This window comes from Bombina bombina, chromosome 6 (genome assembly GCF_027579735.1).
Source record: "Bombina bombina isolate aBomBom1 chromosome 6, aBomBom1.pri, whole genome shotgun sequence".
Lineage (NCBI taxonomy): Eukaryota > Metazoa > Chordata > Amphibia > Anura > Bombinatoridae > Bombina > Bombina bombina.
Genome location: NC_069504.1, coordinates 91,388,672 through 91,411,970, shown reverse-complemented (window position 1 = coordinate 91,411,970; position 23,299 = coordinate 91,388,672). Strand labels below are relative to the sequence as shown.

At 38.0% G+C, this 23,299-nt stretch overlaps 1 protein-coding gene across 1 annotated transcript in view; it reads right to left on the bottom strand.

Moving 5' to 3' along the window:
* Positions 1-447: 447 nt before the first annotated feature.
* Positions 448-23,299, bottom strand: part of PCLO (piccolo presynaptic cytomatrix protein) — an 876,537-nt gene continuing 853,685 nt past the window's right edge. The window contains exons 27-29 of the mRNA XM_053719164.1: positions 10,141-10,275; positions 2,766-2,911; positions 448-588 (exon numbers count right to left, since the gene is read on the bottom strand). Of these exons, the coding sequence (XP_053575139.1) occupies positions 448-588; positions 2,766-2,911; positions 10,141-10,275 (422 nt within the window). The remainder of the gene's footprint in view (positions 589-2,765; positions 2,912-10,140; positions 10,276-23,299) is intronic.

Genomic DNA, 23,299 nt, shown 5'->3' with positions numbered 1-23,299 from the left:
ACCCCTGTGAACAAAAAAAAATGATGAAAAACATCTAAGGTGCGAAGGAGTAGTGATATATTTAAATATATACTGTGCAACACACTTACTGAGTAATCTACTTTATTAACCTTCCTAAAAAATTCTTGGCATATTTTTCTTCATATTGCACTAAATTTCCTTCATTACGGTGCAATGAAATGCTGTACAATGAGTCATTACCGTCTGCATTTATATCTCAAACTCTTATCTTGTTACACTACTGGGTATACTTTTTGTAAGTAATGAATTTTTACCCATCTATACTTAATTCTGTAACAGTTGCTTTTAACTTTTCCACTGCAAGACATTTCAATAAAGCCTTTTCTGCAGGGCTTCAAACACATATTTTTTTGTATCATCAACAGTTCTTAACTCTTTTTGAATCAAGATCCTACACAGCCATTTGCCCTTAATAAGCGCTACTGTTCAATGTGTTTGAGTAGGACTGACTAACAGTTTGTACCAGTTAACTAATCTTTTTCTTAGATCAACTTTGTCCAGAGAGATGTAAGCTTCACCGATCAGTGTTTTTTTCATAAATTTTCCTCCGTTTGAGACAAGCAATATCTGTAGGAAAGAAAATGTCAAATGTAAGAAAGTACATATGTTCAGTATACAATATTTTATTCCTTCCTTTAAAATGATTTGTGGGGATTTTAATGCAAGTACAGATGCAATAGGATTCTCTAAAATAAAATATTGCTCTATACTTAAAGGGCCATTTTAAGACTATTAACCCTACACCACTTGCAAATGGATTAAACACACGGTAGAAATACCACTTGGGAGCACTCCTAGTCCCAAGCAGAAAATGCTGCTGATCCAATCATTAGTGCTAGTTGGTCATCTCAGATCTGGAACTAGTGCTGCTGATTGGATCAGCAGCTTTTTTTATGATTGGGACCAGCAGTGCTCTGCGAGTCCCAAGTGGTATTTCTGGGACTGGGGTTAAACACACAGTAGTCTAGGATCGATAGTCTTGAAATAATATGCTCTAACGGATTAGAGCATGTAATTTTTTACTATAATACCCCTTTAAAAGCATTATACAAAATAAATAAATACAAAAATAAATAAAAAAATACATTTTAATTTTGCCCCACCAGAAAAATATTATACTTATTGGCACAAAATGCTTTGTACCTAAAACACTATTACAATCCCACTGGACTCAACCCCTTTTCCTGCTGAGACATTTTCACACCCCTGTGCTAGAGATATTTAGTTGTTCAGTCCTCATTGCATTTAAATTTCCCTTTTTTTCTGTGAGGCACCAACAAAAATAATAGTTTTGTTTTTAGCAGACTAAGCATTTTTAAAAAATAACTATAGTTTTCAGAAATATCATAATATGAGGAAACATAAGTCCCACATCAAGGCCCCGATTCTAAAAAAAATGTCTGTCAAGATGTGGTTTTCCATGCCAACACTCGCAGGGTCAGCCCTCATAGAATTCTATAAAAAAAGGGGCTGTCCCTGGGAGTAGTCTATTTCCCCTCTGCAGTGTGCTTTGTACACAGGATTTAGATCATAAGAGGGACCCCCCAGAGCACTATGGTCATCATCCACACACAGCAGCCAATCTGTGCATAACAGTAAGGTTGTCATGCACATTACAGGGTTAAATATATTAAAACACGATATATTTCTGTGATATTTTTTAATTTGTCTACTTCAAAAGCTTTATCAAGATAATTTAGAGACATATGACCAATCTAATTAACCTTTAATATATGCTAATGTCATCTGGACACCCAATAATCTCTCTTCAGTCATAGGGCCCCACGTACTAAGCACCATGTGGAAAAGGTTCTCAACGTGAGAAGCTGCCCTTATGGCTTTGCATTGAACGGACCTGTATGCGAAAGGCCTGTCAATAACCCCAAGCAAGCTAGAATAATAGTCTCTTGAAAAAGAAAAGCTTGCTCTAGAATTAAAGAGCCGTAAAGGGCAAACAGAAAATGCTATTATTATACTATTGCGGGAATAAACACTTATTTAAAGTCAGCTCAAGAGCAGCAATGTACTACTGGGATCTAGCATAAGTAGTGCATGGCTGCTGCTGAATATATATGCACATATGCTTTTCAACAAAGGACACCAGAAAGACAAAGAATATTTCCTAATAGAAGTAAACTTGAAAAGTATCTTAAAATGACATGATCTATTTGAATCATGAAAGGTTAGTTTTGCTTTTCACCTTAGTATATTAAAGTGAGGCCATCTAAGTCCCAATCCTAAAAATATTGGATTACTAGACAAATAAATAAATTATCTATCAGCTTCATGACTATGAGATCAGAAATACAAATATACAAAATAAAGGAGGCTACTGAATATTTGGAATATAAACAACTTAAAAGTGGGTTTACATCATTAAAAATCTTACTGACACCAATCCTCAAATGCTAAACTAAATTTGAGTTGGAAATGGTATAATGAAGTCTACTCACAAAGAGTATTCTATACAATAATAAAATAGTGTTCACTTACCTTACTTGAGCTTCATTTTTTTAGGTTGATACAAAAAAGAAACATATAGATTGACCTCATAGCTTATGATACTTTTTAACTCTTGGGCTTCAAAGACATGCCTAAATAATAAATTACTAAAATGTAAAATTTATAAACATTATATATAAAAATTGGACTTGCCTGTCATGTTTGTGTAAAGTTTGTTGGACAATGTTTCTAGTATATTTCAAGGTATTTATGCTTTATCTAGAAGAAGGATAATACATTACCTGAAGCGAGTGACCAGCGGGGCTCATGCTAAATCGAAAGGTTTCATTAAATGATGGTTCTCGGTCATGCCTGCAAACTCGAGTTTTCTTCTTTATAATCCTTTTTTGGGTAGCGATATTAATAACGTATAATTTCACATACAGATCTGTAAAATAATTTGAGACTACAGTTGTTATGTGTTGCAATTCCTTAAAGGGATATGAAACCCCAAATGTTTATTTCAGGATTCAGAAAGAGCATGGGATTTTAAACAACTTTCTAATTTACATCTATTAGCTATTTGTCATTGTTCATTTGGTATCCTTTGTTGAAAAGCATGGACGTATTATTAGGAGCTGGCCCATTTCTGGAGCACTGTACGGCAGCAGTTTTGCAAGAATATTATCCAATTGCAAGAGCGCAAGATGGCAGCACTATGTCCTGCCATGTAGTGCTCTCGATACCTACCTAGGTATCTCTTCAACACAGAATATCATGGGAACGAAGCAAATTTGATAATAGAAGTAAATTGGAAACTATTTTAAAATGGCGTGCTCTGTCTGAATCGCAAAAGAAATGTTTGGGTTTCATATCCCTTTAACTAATATTATTAACAAAATAATAATTTTAATTCATAATATATACAATTAATGGGATACTAAACCCTTTTGTAAATTAAAGGGATATGGAACCCAACATTGTTCTTTCTGTTTCAGACAGAGTATACAATTTACTTCTATTAATCAAATTTACATAGGCCTAGATTTAGAGTTTGGCGGTAGCCATGAAAACCAGCGTTAGAGGCTCCTAACGCTGGTTTTAGGCTACCGCCGGTATTTAGAGTCAGCCAGGAAAGGATCTAACGCCGGTTTATAAAGCTCTTAACTACTGTGCTCTAAAGTACACTAACACCCATAAACTACCCTTAAACCGAGGTCCCCCCACATCGCCGCCACTCGATTACATTTTTTTAACCCCTAATCTGCCGACCGCCACCTACGTTATCCTTATGTACCCCTAATCTGCTGCCCCTAACACCGCCGACCCCTGTATTATATTTATTAACCCCTAACCTGCCCCCCACAACGTCGCCGCCAGCTACCTACAATAATTAACCCCTAATCTGCCGACCGCAAAGCGCCGCTACTTACGTTATCCTTATGTACCCCTAATCTGCTGCCCCTAACACCGCCGACCCCTGTATTATATTTATTAACCCCTAACCTGCCCCCCACAACGTCGCCGCCAGCTACCTACAATAATTAACCCCTAATCTGCCGACCGCAAAGCGCCGCTACTTACGTTATCCTTATGTACCCCTAATCTGCTGCCCCTAACACCGCCGACCCCTATATTATATTTATTAACCCCTAATCTGCCCCCCACAAAGTCGCCTCCACCTGCCTACACTTATTAACCCCTAATCTGCCGAGCGGACCGCACCGCTATTATAATAAAGTTATTAACCCCTAATCCGCCTCACTAACCCTATAATAAATAGTATTAACCCCTAATCTGCCCTCCCTAACATCGCCGACACCTAACTTCAAACATTAACCCCTAATCTGCCGACTGGAGCTCACCGCTACTCTAATAAATGTATTAACCCCTAAAGCTAAGTCTAACCCTAACACTAACACCCCCATAAGTTAAATATAATTTAAATCTAACAAAATTAATTAACTCTTATTAAATAAATTATTCCTATTTAAAGCTCAATACTTACCTGTAAAATAAATCCTAATATAGCTACAATCTAAATTATATTTATATTATAGCTATTTTAGGATTTATATTTATTTTACAGGTAACTTTGTATTTATTTTAACCAGGTACAATAGCTAAAATAGTTAAAATAATTACAAAATTACCTGTAAAATAAATCCTAACCTAAGTTACAATTAAACCTAACACTACACTATCAATAAATTAATTAAATAAAATACCTACAATTACCTACAATTAAACCTAACACTACACTATCAATAAATTAATTAAATGCAATATCTACAAATAAATACAATGAAATAAACTAACTAAAGTACAAAAAATAAAAAAGAACTAAGTTACAAAAAATAAAAAAATATTTACAAACATCAGAAAAATATTACAACAATTTTAAATTAATTACACCTACTCTAAGCCCCCTAATAAAATAACAAAGACCCCCAAAATTAAAAAATGCCCTACCCTATTCTAAATTACTAAAGTTCAAAGCTCTTTTACCTTACAAGCCCTGAACAGGGCCCTTTGCGGGGCATGCCCCAAAGAATTCAGCTCTTTTGCCTGTAAAAAAACACATACAATACCCCCCCCCAACATTACAACCCACCACCCACATACCCCTAATCTAACCCAAACCCCCCTTAAATAAACATAACACTAAGCCCCTGAAGATCTTCCTACCTTATCTTCACCATACCAGGTTCACCGATCGATCCAGAAGAGCTCCTCCGATGTCCTGATCCAAGCCCAAGCGGGGGGCTGAAGATGTCCATGATCCGGCTGAAGTCATCATCCAAGCGGGAGCTGAAGAGGTCCATGATCCGGCTGAAGTCATCATCCAAGCGGGAGCTGAAAAGGTCCATGATCCGGCTGAAGTCTTCTATCAACGGCATCTTCAATCTTCTTTCTTCCGGATCCATCTTGCAGACCTCCGACGCGGAACATCCTGCTGGCTCGACGGACTACCGACGAATGAAGGCTCCTTTAAGGGACGTCATCCAAGATGGCGTCCCTCAAATTCCGATTGGCTGATAGGATTCTATCAGCCAATCGGAATTAAGGTAGGAAAATTCTGATTGGCTGATGGAATCAGCCAATCAGAATCAAGTTCAATCCGATTGGCCGATCCGATCAGCCAATCAGATTGAGCTTGCATTCTATTGGCTGATCGGAACAGCCAATAGAATGCGAGCTGAATCTGATTGGCTGATCGGATCAGCCAATCGGATTGAACTTGATTCTGATTGGCTGATTCCATCAGCCAATCAGAATTTTCCTACCTTAATTCCGATTGGCTGATAGAATCCTATCAGCCAATCGGAATTCGAGGGACGCCATCTTGGATGACGTCCCTTAAAGGAGCCTTCATTCGTCGGTAGTCCGTCGGGCCAGCAGGATGTTCCGCGTCGGAGGTCTGCAAGATGGATCCGGAAGAAAGAAGATTGAAGATGCAGTTGATAGAAGACTTCAGCCGGATCATGGACCTCTTCAGCTCCCGCTTGGATGATGACTTCAGCCGGATCATGGACCTCTTCAGCTCCCGCTTGGATGATGACTTCAGCCGGATCATGGACATCTTCAGCCCCCCGCTTGGGCTTGGATCAGGACATCGGAGGAGCTCTTCTGGATCGATCGGTGAACCTGGTATGGTGAAGATAAGGTAGGAAGATCTTCAGGGGCTTAGTATTAGGTTTATTTAAGGGGGGTTTGGGTTAGATTAGGGGTATGTGGGTGGTGGGTTGTAATGTTGGGGGGGGTATTGTATGTGTTTTTTTTACAGGCAAAAGAGCTGAATTATTTGGGGCATGCCCCGCAAAGGGCCCTGTTCAGGGCTGGTAAGGTAAAAGAGCTTTGAACTTTAGTAATTTAGAATAGGGTAGGGGATTTTTTTATTTTGGGGGTCTTTGTTATTTTATTAGGGGGCTTAGAGTAGGTGTAATTAGTTTAAAATTGTTGTAATATTTTTCTGATGTTTGTAAATATTTTTTTATTTTTTGTAACTTAGTTCTTTTTTATTTTTTGTACTTTAGTTAGTTTATTTCATTGTATTTATTTGTAGATATTGTATTTAATTAATTTATTGATAGTGTAGTGTTAGGTTTAATTGTAGGTAATTGTAGGTATTTTATTTAATTAATTTATTGATAGAGTAGTGTTAGGTTTAATTGTAACTTAGGTTAGGATTTATTTTACAGGTAATTTTGTAATTATTTTAACTATTTTAGCTATTGTTCCTGGTTAAAATAAATTCAAAGTTACCTGTAAAATAAATATAAATCCTAAAATAGCTATAATATAATTATAATTTATATTGTAGCTATATTAGGATTTATTTTACAGGTAAGTATTTAGCTTTAAATAGGAATCATTTATTTAATAAGAGTTAATTAATTTCGTTAGATTTAAATTATATTTAATTTAGGGGGTGTTAGTGTTAGGGTTAGACTTAGCTTTAGGGGTTAATACATTTATTAGAATAGCGGTGAGCTCCAGTCGGCAGATTAGGGGTTAATGTCTGAAGTTAGGTGTCGGCGATGTTAGGGAGGGCAGATTAGGGGTTAATACTATTTATTATAGGGTTAGTGAGGCGGATTAGGGGTTAATAACTTTATTATAATAGCGGTGCGGTCCGCTCGGCAGATTAGGGGTTAATAAGTGTAGGCAGGTGGAGGCGACGTTGTGGGGGGCAGATTAGGGGTTAATAAATATAATATAGGGGTCGGCGGTGTTAGGGGCAGCAGATTAGGGGTACATAGGTATAATGTAAGTAGCGGCGGTTTACGGAGCGGCAGATTAGGGGTTAATAATAATATGCAGGGGTCAGCAATAGCGGGGGCAGCAGAATAGGGGTTAATAAGTTTAAGGTTAGGGGTGTTTAGACTCAGGGTACATGTTAGAGTGTTAGGTGCAGACGTAGGAAGTGTTTCCCCATAGCAAACAATGGGGCTGCGTTAGGAGCTGAACGCGGCTTTTTTGCAGGTGTTAGTTTTTTTTTCAGCTCAAACAGCCCCATTGTTTCCTATGGGGGAATCGTGCACGAGCACGTTTTTGAAGCTGGCCGCATCCGTAAGCAACTCTGGTATCGAGAGTTGAAGTTGCGTTAAATATGCTCTACGCTCCTTTTTTGGAGCCTAACGCAGCCATTCTGTGGACTCTCAATACCAGAGTTATTTTAAAGGTGCGGCCAGAAAAAAGCCAGCGTTAGCTACGCGGGTCGTTACCGTCAAAACTCTAAATCTAGCCGATAGTTCTCATGGTTTTCTTTGCTGAAGAGCTATCTAGATAGGAAGCGTGCAAATGTATAACATAGTTATAAAACTACTGCCATATATTGCTCCATTTACGTGCATGCTCCTATGCCTTCCTACCGGCTTTTCAATAAAGGACACCAAAAGATCAAAGTAAATTTGAAAACAGAAGCTAATTAGAAAGCTTATTAAAATTTTACACTGTATTTGAATTATGTATTGAATCAATGGCTACTATAATTTATATTTGCATCCCACAGATAGGATCATAATAGAAAAGAGCAACGTCCCCTTTCTTGCTTTTGAATGGATGGGAGGTACAGCCAGTTAGCTGTCATACCACCCATCCCATAGGCTACAGAAAGCACACATCAACTGCCCTACTTATAGTCTAAAATCCAAGTCTGTATCCAAGGTAACATGAGTAGGAATTCTATAATCTATAAGCATAAAGGTACAACAGCTGAATGATTGTACCAGACATCATTCACACATAAAAGTCTTGCACTTGAATGGTTGCAAGCATAGTCTTAAGAAGCTTTTTACAGGTTCCTGGAGGTAAACTTTCAGGGGAAGCATTTCAGAAACAAATAGGGTTTATTGTTCTTTTATCCTTATCTTTCATTTTGTGTTAATTTTTTAATTTATATTTATCAAACCTTCGTAACCATCAGTTACAACAATGAAAGAACATTTCAATTATAAATTTTATTTCTGAATGTGTACAGTTTAAAGGTGTGATTTTAGCAAGGTTTTCACAATTTTTTAGAAAAAAAGAAATAATGTTTGATTATATAAGAGCATAAGATATGCTTACAGATAAGCCAAAATGAGCTTTTTTTTAAAAAAAAGGTAAGGCTGTGGTACAAGATAAATGAAAAATCATGCAATAACCAATGCAAAATAGTTTTCTAATGCATTAGAATACAATTGGTGAGGGCTGTCAATACATGGTAATGGAAAGATTTTCTAGTAGTTCAAAGTCACTAAAACCAAGTAGAACATGATTTTCCTTATGCATTAGAACAGATTTAATTTTGAAAACAACCTTTCACTTTAAGAAACATTTTTCAAAGATTTTTATAGATTGGTTTAGAGTTCTATATAAGAAACATTAGCAACAATTTGTTAAATTATTGCACTAAAATAGACGAGGGTTTGGACATTGAATTATTTAGTTTCTTATTACAGACTAGAACACATAGGAGCAAATTAACTTCAAAAGATACAGAAAGATTGAGTAGAACCGCAATATGTTTTAAATACATTGACCTAGATTCATATACACTCTCGAAGGTTATCAAGGAGGCTCGTTGTTAAGATGTGATCCTGTTTAGAATTAATTGTGAATTCCCTTCACCTTTTCCAGAGTTTCATTAGTGGTCTTTCCTGTCATTAAAGGGACAGTCCACACCAGAATTTTTATTGTTTTAAAAGATAGATAATCCCTTTATTACCCATTCCCCAGTTTTGCATAACCAACACAGTTATAATAATATACTTTTAACCTCTGTGATTATCTTGTATCTAAGCCTCTGCAAACTGCCCCTTTTTTCAGTTCTTTTGACAGACTTGCAGTCTAGCCAATCAGTGACTGCTCCCAGATAACTTCACGTGCACAAGCACAGTGTTATCTATATGAAATATGTGAACTAACACCCTCTAGTGGTGAAAAACTGTTAAAATGCAATCTGAAAGAGGTGGGCTTCAAGGTCTAAGAAATTAGCATATGAACCTCCTAGGTTAAGCTTTCAACTAAGAATACCAAGAGAACAAAGCAAAATTGGTGATAAAAGTAAATTGGAAAATTGTTTAAAAATGCATGCTCTATCTGAATCATGAAAGTTTATTTTGGCCTAGACTGTCCCTTTAACATACAGTATATATACTGTAGATGCATGAGGTGTCTATTACAGGATATCTCACAAGTCAAACACAAATAAATGTAAATGTTTGTACTTAAAATATTCAGGTGTTTTGTTATAGTAAAACAGTCTAGCTGGATAGAACAAAATGGTGTCTCCAGGGGCAGGCTGTGTGCGTTTCAGATGGTTGTGATTTTCTCGCCTACATTTTGGCCTAGCATGCAGAATTCATAAAGACTTAATCAATTTCCTCTTCCTATTTAAAATCTGACAAGGTTTCCTTATTTTTATTTTTATTTTATTTCTCTTTAACTGTTTTCAAATTTTATTTTTGTGCATGAGTGAACTGTTTTATAGAGGGTGTTTTTATGCTTGTTCTCTAAAATTTTTAAAACATTATTGGGGTCTCAGTCAGTGTCTTTAACAGTAGAACTTATTCTATGTGCCAGACATGAACAGTTACAAGATAGATTTGGGTCCAAAAACAGTGACTCGTACAACTATGACATATTTTGTAAATAAAGTTTTTGTCATTTTAGAATAAAAAAAAATCTTACCTGGTAGATGATCAGGGGATTTAAATTTATATGTAATATTTCTGCATTGCAAGATCTCCACTATTAGCTGCTCACCATCCGTTTTCATTTCTTTTTTTAATGCAATCTTAATTTCTCCCATCACCTGAGTTTTCCCTTTGTTTAAAAGAAAAAAAAGCAGTTTAAGTATGTTAATTTTTTATTTTTTCTGCAGTATGTCTTTTTTTATATTAATAATTTAATATAGCACCACCAAATATCGTTCACTTATTTAAAATGTTAAAAACATTAAAATGAAAAAAATGTTCCTATGTTTTTGTGAAAATAATAATAATAATCTAAACTAAATAACTTGATAATTTTGGAGTTATTCATAATAAATTGTATTGCACTGATGACATACTTGAAAACTATTTTAGATGGAGGTTACAGAAATTAAAAAAAATAATTGTTATTTAGATTACGTCTTTTGCGATAGATATAGGGGCCAATCTATCAAGCTCCGAATGGAGCTTGATGCCCCGTGTTTCTGGCGAGCCTGCAGGCTCGCCAGAAACAGCAGTTATGAAGCAGCGGTCACAAAGATCGCTGCTCCATAACCTGTCCGCCTGCTCTGAGCAGGCGGACAGATATCGCCGGAAATCAACCCGATCGAGTACGATCGGGTTGATTGACACCCCCTGCTGGCGGCCCATTGGCCGCGAGTCTGCTGGGGGCGGCGTTGCACCAACAGCTCTTGTGAGCTGCTGGTGCAATGCTGAATACGGCGAGCGTATTGCTCGCCATATTCAGCGAGGTCTGGCAGACCTGATCCACACTGTCGGATCAGGCCCACCAGACTTTCTTAAATAGGGGCCATAGCATTTAAATTCTAATAATTGAAAAGATGATTTCCCAGTAATGAAAATAAATAATGAATTCATTTCTACTATGTCAAATTTGCAGAATACTCTGGTGAATAGATATGTTTGTGCTATCATTTTAAATATTAAATAGATTCCTCTATACACCATTAATTTTTCCATGGTGAGTGACTTTTAATGCATTTTTTCCAATAGAGCACTAAATACAATATGTAAGCAAGTAGGAGACTACTCCCAAGCTGTGATAAAAGGGTAATCATGTTGCCTTTATTATTTAAATTATAAATAAATTACATTATTTTATCAGAGAAATATAAAAATAAATTCACAGTGTACCATGTTATTGAGGTTGTGTTTTTTTGCTTTTTCTCAGTTTAATAAAATAGCCAGTTGCTATAAATAAACACAAATGAATATACTCAAAATGTCGACAAAAAAAAAATAATGAGATGAAAGATTTGATTATAAATAATATATAATCTGCATTGTCATTAGAACATTTTCTTATTATACTATGGTTTGCAAATAACACATTGGGGTAGATTTACCAAAGGTCGAGCGGAGATGATTCGCTGTAGTGAATCATGCCCACTCAACCTCACTAAATGCTGACAGCACATGCTGTCGGCATTTATCACTGCACAAGCATTTCTAGTGAAATGCTTGTGCAATGCTGCCCCCTGCTCACTGGTGGCCAATCGTCCGCTAGCAGGGGCCGTCAATCATCCCTAAAAGGTGGTACGACTGCTGCTTCTTAGGGCTAGATTTATTAAAGCTGAGGCGTGGCAGGGCGAAAATACCCGCAGGTATTCGGCATTGCACACAAGCGCAATTTTGCGCTCGCATGCAATCCCGCGCTCTGCCCGCGCACAGCCAATCACGCGCGGGCAGGAGCTGTCAATCTCCTCGGTCTGACTCGACTGAGGAGATTGAATTTCGCCACATTAGAGGTGGCGAAGAGGCTAAGGAAGCAGCGGTCTGGTGACCGCAGCTTGATAAATGACGGCGAGCAAGTTCTTGAGAGAACTTGCTGCCGTAGGGGCTTAATAAATCTAGCCCTTAACGTCTGTTTCTTACAGACCAGAAACGATGGGGCTTCAATGCAGCATCCGCTGCTTAATAAATCTACGTCATTGTTTAACCCTTGCACAAGGTTATTATGTGTGCGTGTGGTGTGTGTTAGTGTGTACATAATTTGTGGGTGTAGTCTGACTTCAACATAGTTGAGTTTTTTCCCCCTCTTTTTTGTGTATGGTTTTATTAAAAACAGGTATATAATACAATCAATTGATAATTATTATTCAGGAACACCTTATTGATGTATTTATATTCAAAACTATTATAACACTATACATTTCATTCAAAGGTTAACATCATAGCATTCATGTGAGAATTTGTCTTTTAATGATTAGCACCTGATGTTAAAGGGATATGAAACAGTACTCTTTTAGTAAAAACATATGTTAAATCCAAGTAAACATAAAAAGAAACAGATTGTGTAAAAACTACAAACAACTTACTAATGAGCACTTAGCATTTCTCATAGTAGCCACTTCCCTCAGGGAGATAAGAAAGCAGACAGTTTTGGAACTTAAGTTGCATTCTGAGCATGAGACTTACTGTCTCCCTAGCATTATCTGAATAGTAAACCAGCTTAAGTTACTCTAGAAGACGTATGCCATCAAGCTACATTAGCTTCCTGTAAAAAAACCAACCTCCTTGTAGGACTGTGACAGGAATTAATGGAAACTGCACAAATGGTACTAAAAAGAAATAAAAGGTAAAATCCTTTTAAAAGTATGAATAGTATATATTGCAATGATTTCTATTAAGTATACCTCCCTACTTAATTCTTTTTATTACACCAAATGAACAAACTGTTTACTATACCTTTAATTCTATTAGTATGGTCCTGCAAGTGCTTTTACTAGTGCTTTTGCAATGTTCCTATTATGGCTTCTGAAGTAATCATGTTAACAAAAGCTTAACAAGACAATCTGTGTAAAAATTGTTCTTCTGACTGCAAAGAAACAGTCACATCCCCAAATTGAAGCTAAGTTTATTATTTCTAGGTGGCTAGTTTAATGCAGACTGATGAGATTTTCTAAAGCCAAATAATTTCCATGTAAAGCAAGACCAGGCAGACCTAAAGTGACCACACCTTCAGAAAACTAGTATATCAAGCTATCATTGTTTTTTAATAGAATGGCTAACCCTAGGAACATACTACCTTAGTAACCAAAACCACAGTTAAAATACAGCTGTTAAGTACTGACTATAGAAGAGTGGTGTTCTCTAAACCACTTGTTTAATGAAAGCAAAAATAGTCTTGGCCAAATACAGAATTTTTACAGTGTGCATATGAGGAGATGGCAGCATGAAAGGCTAACACTTAAGTGTGTAAAACCTATAAGTAAATATGGTGCAGTAATTATTCAGGTGTAGGATGCTTAGCCTATTCTATAGTTGGTGTCTTGAACAAGACCAACTGCACTTAGTCCAAAAAGAAGTACCACTCTATTATGGAGAGGCATGCCATCCCTTTTGGATTAAAGGTGTGTGGAATCTGATTAATTTTCCAGCAGGATAACGAACCTAAGCACATACTGAAACTATGTCAGGTGTAATTGACTACCAAGGAGAAGCAAGGCATGCATGGCATTCTCTCCAGAGTAATCCCATCTGTGGGAACATTTGTATAGGAAAAGGTGAAACATATTGTGAAATCACTAGAAACTCTTTGGCCACCATGTACTAAGCAGTGAGCAGGCAAGCTTCTGAACTTGAGAAGTTGTCTGCTTACCTTCGCTACATACGGGCAGCGGATGAAGAGGATCCCCTGCCCATATGTATCATTAAACAGTCAAGTAAGCGTGTAAAGCCAGCCCCTTCTCGTGCGCACCCAATCGTGTGAGAAAAGGGACTGTCAATCACAGACAGCATGCAAGCTCTCTGTGATTTCCCCTCGCTACCTCAGAGGTGGCGTAGAGTGTAAGAAGCAGCAGTCTTATACTAACGAACCCACTCCTCTTCTTTACAAAGCCATGGCTGCGCTGATAGGAGGCATAGTGTGGTTACTCCCAGGGCCTGCACTAAAGGACCTCTCCACTGCTCTAAATGTAAGTATATACAGTATATATATATATATATATATATATATACACCTCTGATGTCGAAGTCCAGGAGACTTTGAAATGCGTAAGGATTACAGAGGGCCTCTCAGTTCATGCACATTACTTATTACAGCTTCCTTTTCAAATGGTGGCTGCCTTTGCTTTTTAGTCGATTATTTGCCTCATATTTTATTGAGGATCATTTCTGCAAGTTCACTACAATTTTCTTCTGATTGGTTTTATTAAACTATATTACACCATATGTGGCGTATTTGTGTCTCCTCTTTATGGTCAACTGAGAACAATTGGTAAGAGATACAGATTCAGAGATTAAATGCAAGAACTACTCCAGTTCTAGGTCATATGAAGCAGACACTACGGCAAACAGTGGGCATCGTTCCCTCTCCGTTGTGCGTCTTATTTACCTCACAGGATTGAGGTTAAGTATTGTAAGTAGGCTAGCAGGCCATTTATCCTGCTTTTTTTTTGTTTCTTTGGCTGTATATAATTATAAGAAACATTTGAGACTGATCAGACTAATCTTATGAATCTATTGATAGACTATATGTATTCTTGAATGTATTTTTTATGCTATCCGTGTCTGTAATATTCCAAAGTTACAGGGATTTATTTTATTGTAATGGTGTTCAGTTTGCAGGGGTTTCCCTTGCACTGGATTCATTCTTTTCCATACAAAATTTCTTAAATTTTGCAACATAGGCACAGAACAACCCTTTCTACAGACCTTCCTGGAGAAAAGACAAAATTCTAGGAATCCTGACCCTACTCCAAGAGTAGCCCTTAGATTCACACCAATAAAGGTATTTACGCCATACCATATGGTAAATGTTTCAAGTAACAGGCTTGCAAGCCTGGATCATGGTCTCAATGGCAGACTCAGAAAATCCAGGCTTAGACAGAACTAAGCGTTTAATCTCCAAGCAATCAGCTTTAGAGAAACAAGATTTGGATGGAGGAATGGACCCTGAGTTAGAAGGTCCTTCCTCAGAGGCAACCTCCAAGGTGGCCGAGATGACATCTTTACTAGGTCTGCATACCAGATCCTGCAAGGCCATGCAGGAGCTATTAGAATTACCGATGCTCTCTCCTGTTTGATACATGCAATAACTTGTGGAAGGAGCGCAAACGGAGGAAACAGGTATGCTAGACCAAAATCCCAAGGAACCGCCAGAGCATCTATCAGAGTGGCCTGAGGATCTTTTGACCTTGAATTGTACCTTGGAAGCTTGGTTCTGCGGAGACACCATGAGATCGAACTCCGGCACAACCCCATTTAAGGGTTAACCTGGAGAACACCTCCGGATGGAGAGCCCACTCCCTGGGATGAAATGTCTGTCTGCTCAGGAAATCCACTTCCCAGTTGTCCACTCCAGGAATGTGGAAGGCAGATAGACAACAATTGTGAGTTTCTGCCCACTGAATAATCCGTGCCACCTCCTTTATGGCTAAGGAGCGCCAAGTTCCTCCCTGGTGGTTGATGTAAGCCACTGAGGTGATGTTGTCTGACTGAAACCTGATAAGCCGGGCTAAGGAGAATTGAGACCAAGCCATCAGAGCATTATAAATCGCTCTCAATTCCAAGATGTTTATGGGGAGAGCAGACTCCTCCTGAGTCCATAGTCCCTGCACTTTTAACGAGTCCCAGACTGCTCCACAGCCTATCAGGCTGGAGTCCGTGGTCACAATCACCCAGGAAGGTCTCTGGAAGCATGTGCCCTGAGACAGATCTTCCTGAGAAAGCCACAACGGGAGTGAGTCTCTAGTCGACTGGTCTAGATCTATCCTCTGAGACAGATCCAAATGGTCTCCGTTCCATTGTCTGAGCATGCATGAATGCAGAACTCTCAAATGGAATTGAGCAAAGGGAATGATGTCCATGGAAGCGACCATCAGACCAATTACCTCCATGCATTGAGCCACTAATGGCCGAACATTAGACTGTAGAGAGAGGCAAGAGGAGAGAATTCTGGATTTTCTGACCTCCGTCAGAAAAATCTTCATAGATAGGAAATCTATAATTGTCCCTAAAAAAAACCTTCCCAACCATGGGAACGTAGAAAAGACAACAAGATCTCTGTATGAGTGTTTGCTTGTTGAAAATGTGGAGCCTGAACCAATATGCCATCCAGGAATGGCATCACTGCAATTCCCTGGGACCTGATCACTGCCAAGAGAGCCCCCAGGACCTTTGAGAAAATTCTGGGAGCTGTAGCAAGGCCAAACGGAAGAGCCACAAACTGAAAGTATTTGTCTAGAAAGGTAAATCTTAGGAATTTGTGATGATCCCTGTGGATGGAAACATGAATATATGCGTCATTCAGTTCTATGGGTGTCATGAACTGACTCTCTTGGACCAAAAGAAGAATGGAACGAATGGTTTACATTTTGAAGGACGGTACCCTGAGAAAAAATGGATTGAAAAGTTCCCTCTTTTTTGGGCAGCACAAACAGATTTGAATAGAATCCTAGACCCTGTTCCCTTACTTGAACTGGATCAATCACTCCCAGGGAGGAAAGGTCCGGAATGCAGTTCAAGAATGCCTCTCTTTTTACCTGGTCTGCAGATAATTTTGAGAGGTGAAATTTGCCCTTAGAAGGGAAAGTTTTGAATTCTATTTTGTAACCCTGAGATACTATGTCCACAGCCCAAGGATCTGGGACATCTCGTCTTCACGCTTGACAAAACAGAGAAAGTCTGCCCCCACTTGATCTGATTCCAGCTGATCCTTCATGATGATTTAGACTCAGCTGAGGGTTTCTTTGATTGACCTTTGAAGTTATGAAAGGAACAAAAATTACTTTGACATCCTTTGAGTCTGTTCTTCTTGTCTTGCAGTAGAAAAGACCCTTTTCCACCCGTAATATCAGAAATCATTTCTGCCAGACCAGGTCCGAACAAGGTCTTACCCTTGTAAGGAAGCGCCAGAAGCTTGGACTTAGAGGTAACATCAGCTTACCAAGATTTTAGCCACAATGCCCTGTGAGCTAGGACAGTGAAGCCAGACATCTTGGCTCCCAGTCTAATAACTTGCATGTTAGCATCAGAAATAAAGGAATTGGCTAGTTTGAGAGCCTTAATCCTATCTTTTATCTCCTCCAACGGAGTCTCTACTAAAATTGATTCAGACAAGGCATCGCACCAATAAGATGCCTCACTTACTACTGTGGCAATACAAACTGCAGGTTGCCATTGAAGACCTTGATGAACATACATTTTCTTCAAATAAGCTTCCAGCTTTTTGTCCATGGGATCCTTAAATTAGCAGCTATACTCTATATGGATCATTGTTCTCTTAGACAAAGTAGAAATAGCCCCTTCTACTTTAGGCACCGTGCACCAAGAATCTTTAATAAAGTCAGCAACAGGAAACATCTTTTTAAATACGGGAGATGGGGGAGAAAGGAATCTCCGGCTTATCCCATTCCTGTGAAATCTCCGTCACACGGTCTGGGACAGGAAAAACATCCGTACAGGAAGGAACATCAAAGTATTTATTAAGTTTACTAGACTTCTTAGGGTTGACAACGACAGAAGTATCAGAGTCGTCCAAAGTAGCCAATACCTCCTTTAACAGTACACGAAGGTGTTCAAGCTTAAATCTGAAGTTTACTTCTTCAGTATCAGAAGAAGGAATAATACTGTCAGAATCTGAGCTTTCACCCTCAGGGGCTACTGACGTATCCTCCTCATCAGACTTATAAGGGAGGGCAACCTGTGTAGCAGAAGGTGGAACAGAAACCTTACTATCTGAATGTCTAATTTTCCTCTTGCGTTTTCCCAGCATAGGAAAAGCAGATAATGCCGCAGATATCGCAAAAGATAACTGTGCAGCAAAATCTGCAGGCAAATAAACTTCTCCAGGAGGATGAGAAAAACTGCAGGGCACTGTATGTGATGCCATAGAGGCATTTGAGGAGAAAGCTGTGGCATTGCCTGATCAGCATCATCCTGGGAAACATTGGGCTCAGAGGGCAACAATTTATCTTTAAATTGAAGTGTTCTAGCTAAGCATGCAGCACAGAATTGCATAGGCAAAACAATTTGTGCTTCTAGGCATAACAAGCATTTGTTAAAAGACACAGAGTCTTCCATGTCCATAATACTAAATAAAAAATTCCCCAAATTGTAGAAATTTTTTAAATACACTGTCACTTTATGAATTTTTAATACCACAGCCGCTTAACATTATGCAAAAACTCTTTAAAATAATAAACCAATCAGGCTCCCTACACCTCAGCCAGGCTGAGGTGCCTTACCGTAACACTTATACACAATTTGGCTGCCAGAAGTCTCTAAAGCAATCGTATAGTAGATCGATACTGAAGAGACTGAAATTCAATGACGCCGCTCTGCGAATATCCGACAGAAGAGAGAAGTCACATGACCATCAGAGAAAGGAAACTATGCAGCAAGTAAAAGGCGTGCGTTTCCCTCTACCTACAACACCGGAGCTAAATTTACACAAACGCTCAAGCAGTCTGTCAGTTAGCCTGTAGCCTGTAGCTAAGCAAGCAAAGAAAACCACCTGCCAAATTTTAAGTTTATACATAAATCCCTGTATAAAACATAAACCCCACACACATACTAATAAAGTATTTCAACAAAATTAGCCCAAGGAGGAAAAACATCCCAATAAAGAGAAGATTAACCCAGAGGGGCCGATTTATCAAGCTCCGTATGCTGCTGCTCCAAAACTTATAAGAATACGATCGGGTTGATTGACACCCCCTGCTAGCGGCCAAATTGGCCATGAATCTGCAGGGGGCGGCATTGCACCAGCAGTTCACAAGAACTGCTGGTGCAATGATAAATGCCAACAGCGTATGCTGTCGGCATTTATTGATGTGCAGCGGACATGATACAATACATTGTATCATGTCCGCTCGCACTATGATAAATATACCCCCTAGTCTCAACATACATAAAGTGCCTGCCCACTGCCAAAGGGAACCCTGTGAAAGGACACATACTCCTTATAGAGAGCTTTAGAAAAAGAAAGAACAGAGTAACTAACTCTGGCTTTCTATACCATGAGCAGCAATGTGTTAGGAAACAAAGCAAGGACTACCTCACAACTTCCTAACTGCTTAAAAGCCACCACTACTCTACTGAAGAGTTTGACGTGGACTCAGCTAAAGGAATTAATTTCTTCAGACACCAATCTTCACCTCCTCCATTGACAGAGGCAAAGAGAATGACTGGGGATTATGGGTAGGGGAGCGACACTTAACAGATTTGCTGTGGTGCTCTTTGCCTCCTCCTGCTGGCCATGAGTGATATTCCCACTAGTAATTGACTGATGTCGTGGACTCTCCATATCTTAGGAAAGATAGTTGCCCAAGAGCTAGTGGTCCCATGAAATTTCTTAGTGGTTGCACTTTTTCAACTCCAAATTTTCACAATGTCATATATAAACTTGTATTACGCCGTTATACGCTTCTAATATACATTTATTAAGAACAAAACAATCTTTGTATATAATTATATACTAAGAAATATTTTAAACATTCTCATACCTAAAAAGAGAATTTTCTTGTTCACATGGCAGCAAGTTGAGGCAGGAATAATTGCACACATACATATTTAGCCAGGAATATACACACACTCAGATATATACGCACACACATGTCATACACACAATCACAGATAAACACAAACACTCTCACACACACAAACACTCTCTCACACAAGATCTCTCTTACACACTCACACAAACTAACTCTCCCACACTCTTACAAATAAGACTCACACACACTTTTAAACACACAGGCCTAGATTTGGAGTTTGGCGGTAGCCGTGAAAACCAGCGTTAGAGGCTCCTAACGCTGGTTTTAGGCTACCTCCGGTATTTGGAGTCACTCAAAATAGGGTCTAACGCTCACTTTTCAGCCGTGGTTTTTCCATACCGCATATCCCCTTACGTCAATTGCGTATCCTATCTTTTCAATGGGATTTTTCTAACTCCGGTATTTAGAGTCGTTTCTGAAGTGAGCGTTAGACATCTAACGACAAAACTCCAGCTGCAGGAAAAAAGTCAGTAGTTAAGAGCTTTCTGGGCTAACGTCGGTTTCTAAAGCTCTTAACTACTGTACTCTAAAGTACACTAACACCCATAAACTACCTATGTACCCCTAAACCGAGGTCCCCCCACATCGCCGACACTCGAATAAAAATTTTTAACCCCTAATCTGCCGACCGCCACCTACGTTATCCTTATGTACCCCTAATCTGCTCCCCCTAACACCGCCGACCCCTGTATTATATTTATTAACCCCTAATCTGCCCCCCTCAACGTCGCCTCCACCTGCCTACACTTATTAACCCCTAATCTGCCGAGCGGACCGCACCACTATTATAATAAAGTTATTAACCCCTAATCCGCCTCACTAACCCTATAATAAATAGTATTAACCCCTAATCTGCCCTCCCTAACATCGCCGACACCTAACTTCAATTATTAACCCCTAATCTGCCGACCGGAGCTCACCGCTATTCTAATAAATGGATTAACCCCTAAAGCTAAGTCTAACCCTAACACTAACACCCCCCTAAATTAAATATAATTTTAATCTAACGAAATTAATTAACTCTTATTAAATAAATTATTCCTATTTAAAGCTAAATACTTACCTGTAAAATAAACCCTAATATAGCTACAATATAAATTATAATTACATTGTAGCTATTTTAGGATTAATATTTATTTTACAGGCAACTTTGTAATTATTTTAACCAGGTACAATAGCTATTAAATAGTTAAGAACTATTTAATAGCTAAAATAGTAAAAATAATTACAAAATTACCTGTAAAATAAATACTAACCTAAGTTACAATTAAAATATCAATAAATTAATTAAATAAACTACCTACAATTACCTACAATTAACCTAACACTACACTATCAATAAATTAATTAAATACAATTCCTACAAATAAATTTATTTATTTATTTATTTATTTATAAAATATTTTACCAGGAAGGATACATTGAGATTTCTCTCGTTTTCAAGTATGTCCTGGGATCACAAAACATTGCATTGATACAATAGGGTACAATAAAATACAAAAACAATAATAAAAATACACATTATATGCAAACATTTAACATAGAGCAGGTATGAAATATTTATCCATGACAGGAGCATTCTGTTTTGAGATATGTATAGAGGGATCTCTTAAAGGATTTTAGGCTTGGGGAAGTTTTTAAAGTGTGAGGGAGGTCATTCCATAATTGTGGCGCTCTGTAGGAAAAGGAGGATCGAGCTGCTTTTTTTTTGTATTGAGGCAAGCTAAATAATGTGCTGTTAAATAAACTAGCTAAAGTACAAAAAATAAAAAAGAACTAAGTTACAAAAAATAAAAAAATATTTACAAACATAAGAAAAATATTACAACAATTTTAAACTAATTACACCTACTCTGAGCCCCCTAATAAAACAACAAAGCCCCCCAAAATAAAAAATGCCCTACCCTATTCTAAATTACTAAAGTTAAAAGCTCTTTTACCTTACCAGCCCTGAACAGGGCCCTTTGCGGGGCATGCCCCAAGAAATTCAGCTCTTTTGCCTGTAAAAAAAAAACATACAATACCCCCCCCCAACATTACAACCCACCACCCACATACCCCTAATCTACCTAAGCCCCTGAAGATCATCCTACCTTGTCTTCACCTCACCAGGTATCACCGATCCGTCCTGGCTCCAAAATCTTCATCCAACCCAAGCGGGGGTTGGCGATCCATCATCTGGTGGCTGAAGAGGTCCAGAAGAGGCTCCAAAGTCTTCATCCTATCCGGGAAGAAGAGGCGATCCGGACCGGCAACCATCTTGATCCAAGCGGCATCTTCTATCTTCATCCGATGACGACCGGCTCCATCCTGAAGACCTCCACCGCGGACCCATCTTCTTCCGGCGACGTCCAACTGAAGAATGACGGTTCCTTTAAGGGACATCATCCAAGATGGCGTCCCTCGAATTCCGATTGGCTGATAGGATTCTATCAGCCAATCGGAATTAAGGTAGGAATATTCTGATTGGCTGATATATATATATAAATTGATTGGAGTAGCCGTGTTAGTCCAGTAATATAGATAACAAAATAACAAGAGTATTGCATTGAGCAATGATACTTTTTTATTGGACTAACTGCACATTTATAAGTTAATAAGCTTTCGGAAGTATTCCTTCCTTTTTCAAGTCTGAAGCAATACTGACCAATTCAATGGAATATATCTGTAAATACATCTATCTATCTATCTATCATCTATCTATCTATATATTATATATATATATATATATATATATATATATACACATACAAATTTTGTCTTTAGTGGCCGTTAACTTATCACACTTTACTCTTTTGCTTAAATAAAAAAGGGTTTTTTAATTTATAAATTTATAAACTAAACTATTTATTTAGGGCTAGATTTCAAGTGGAGTGCTAACTGTTGCACGTGATCATCGGAAGTAGCGCATGTAGTACGAGTTGAAAGTAAATGCATTCACTTCAGAGCAATCTAATTTAACACATGACGGGTCAGCGCAACTTCAGACCTCTAGTTAATTGCTTTTACATTGTGGTTTATTTAGCAAGAGGATTTATACTTCTTATAAGTCGCTACTGAATGAGGGAGAGATGTTGGTATTTAGTATATTTCAGATTTGAGTGACATACAGCATATACACATATGATTTCTCTTTCAAAATGATAGATTTGTTTAATCGAATTATTGGAAGGAAACTGAACTAAAGGTAAAGTCAATAGACATTTTCACGGTTAGGAAGAAAGCAATTTACCCATGCAAAATGTAATTGAAAATGACTTTAATTAGATTTGTGCATACTTTCTCATTGAACACTAAAATAAATACAAAGTGATTAAGCTGAACTTGATATACTTAGATGTTTTATCAGCTTAGTCTGGTAAATATCTGCATTTAAATGTAAAGTATGATAAATGTATTCAGTTACGCAGTTGTCCTTGTTCTTCCTTTCTTTCTGAGATTAAAATGACATCTTGAAACAATACATAATTTTGACTGCAAAAAATATTGCTCTAATATTCTATTATCTTGGTATATACAGTATAATAAATATCACACATTTTCAAAATGGGACATCAATCTGAACCACTTTAAATCTTTTATCATCATTTTAAACAATGAAGAAGCACTTTACAT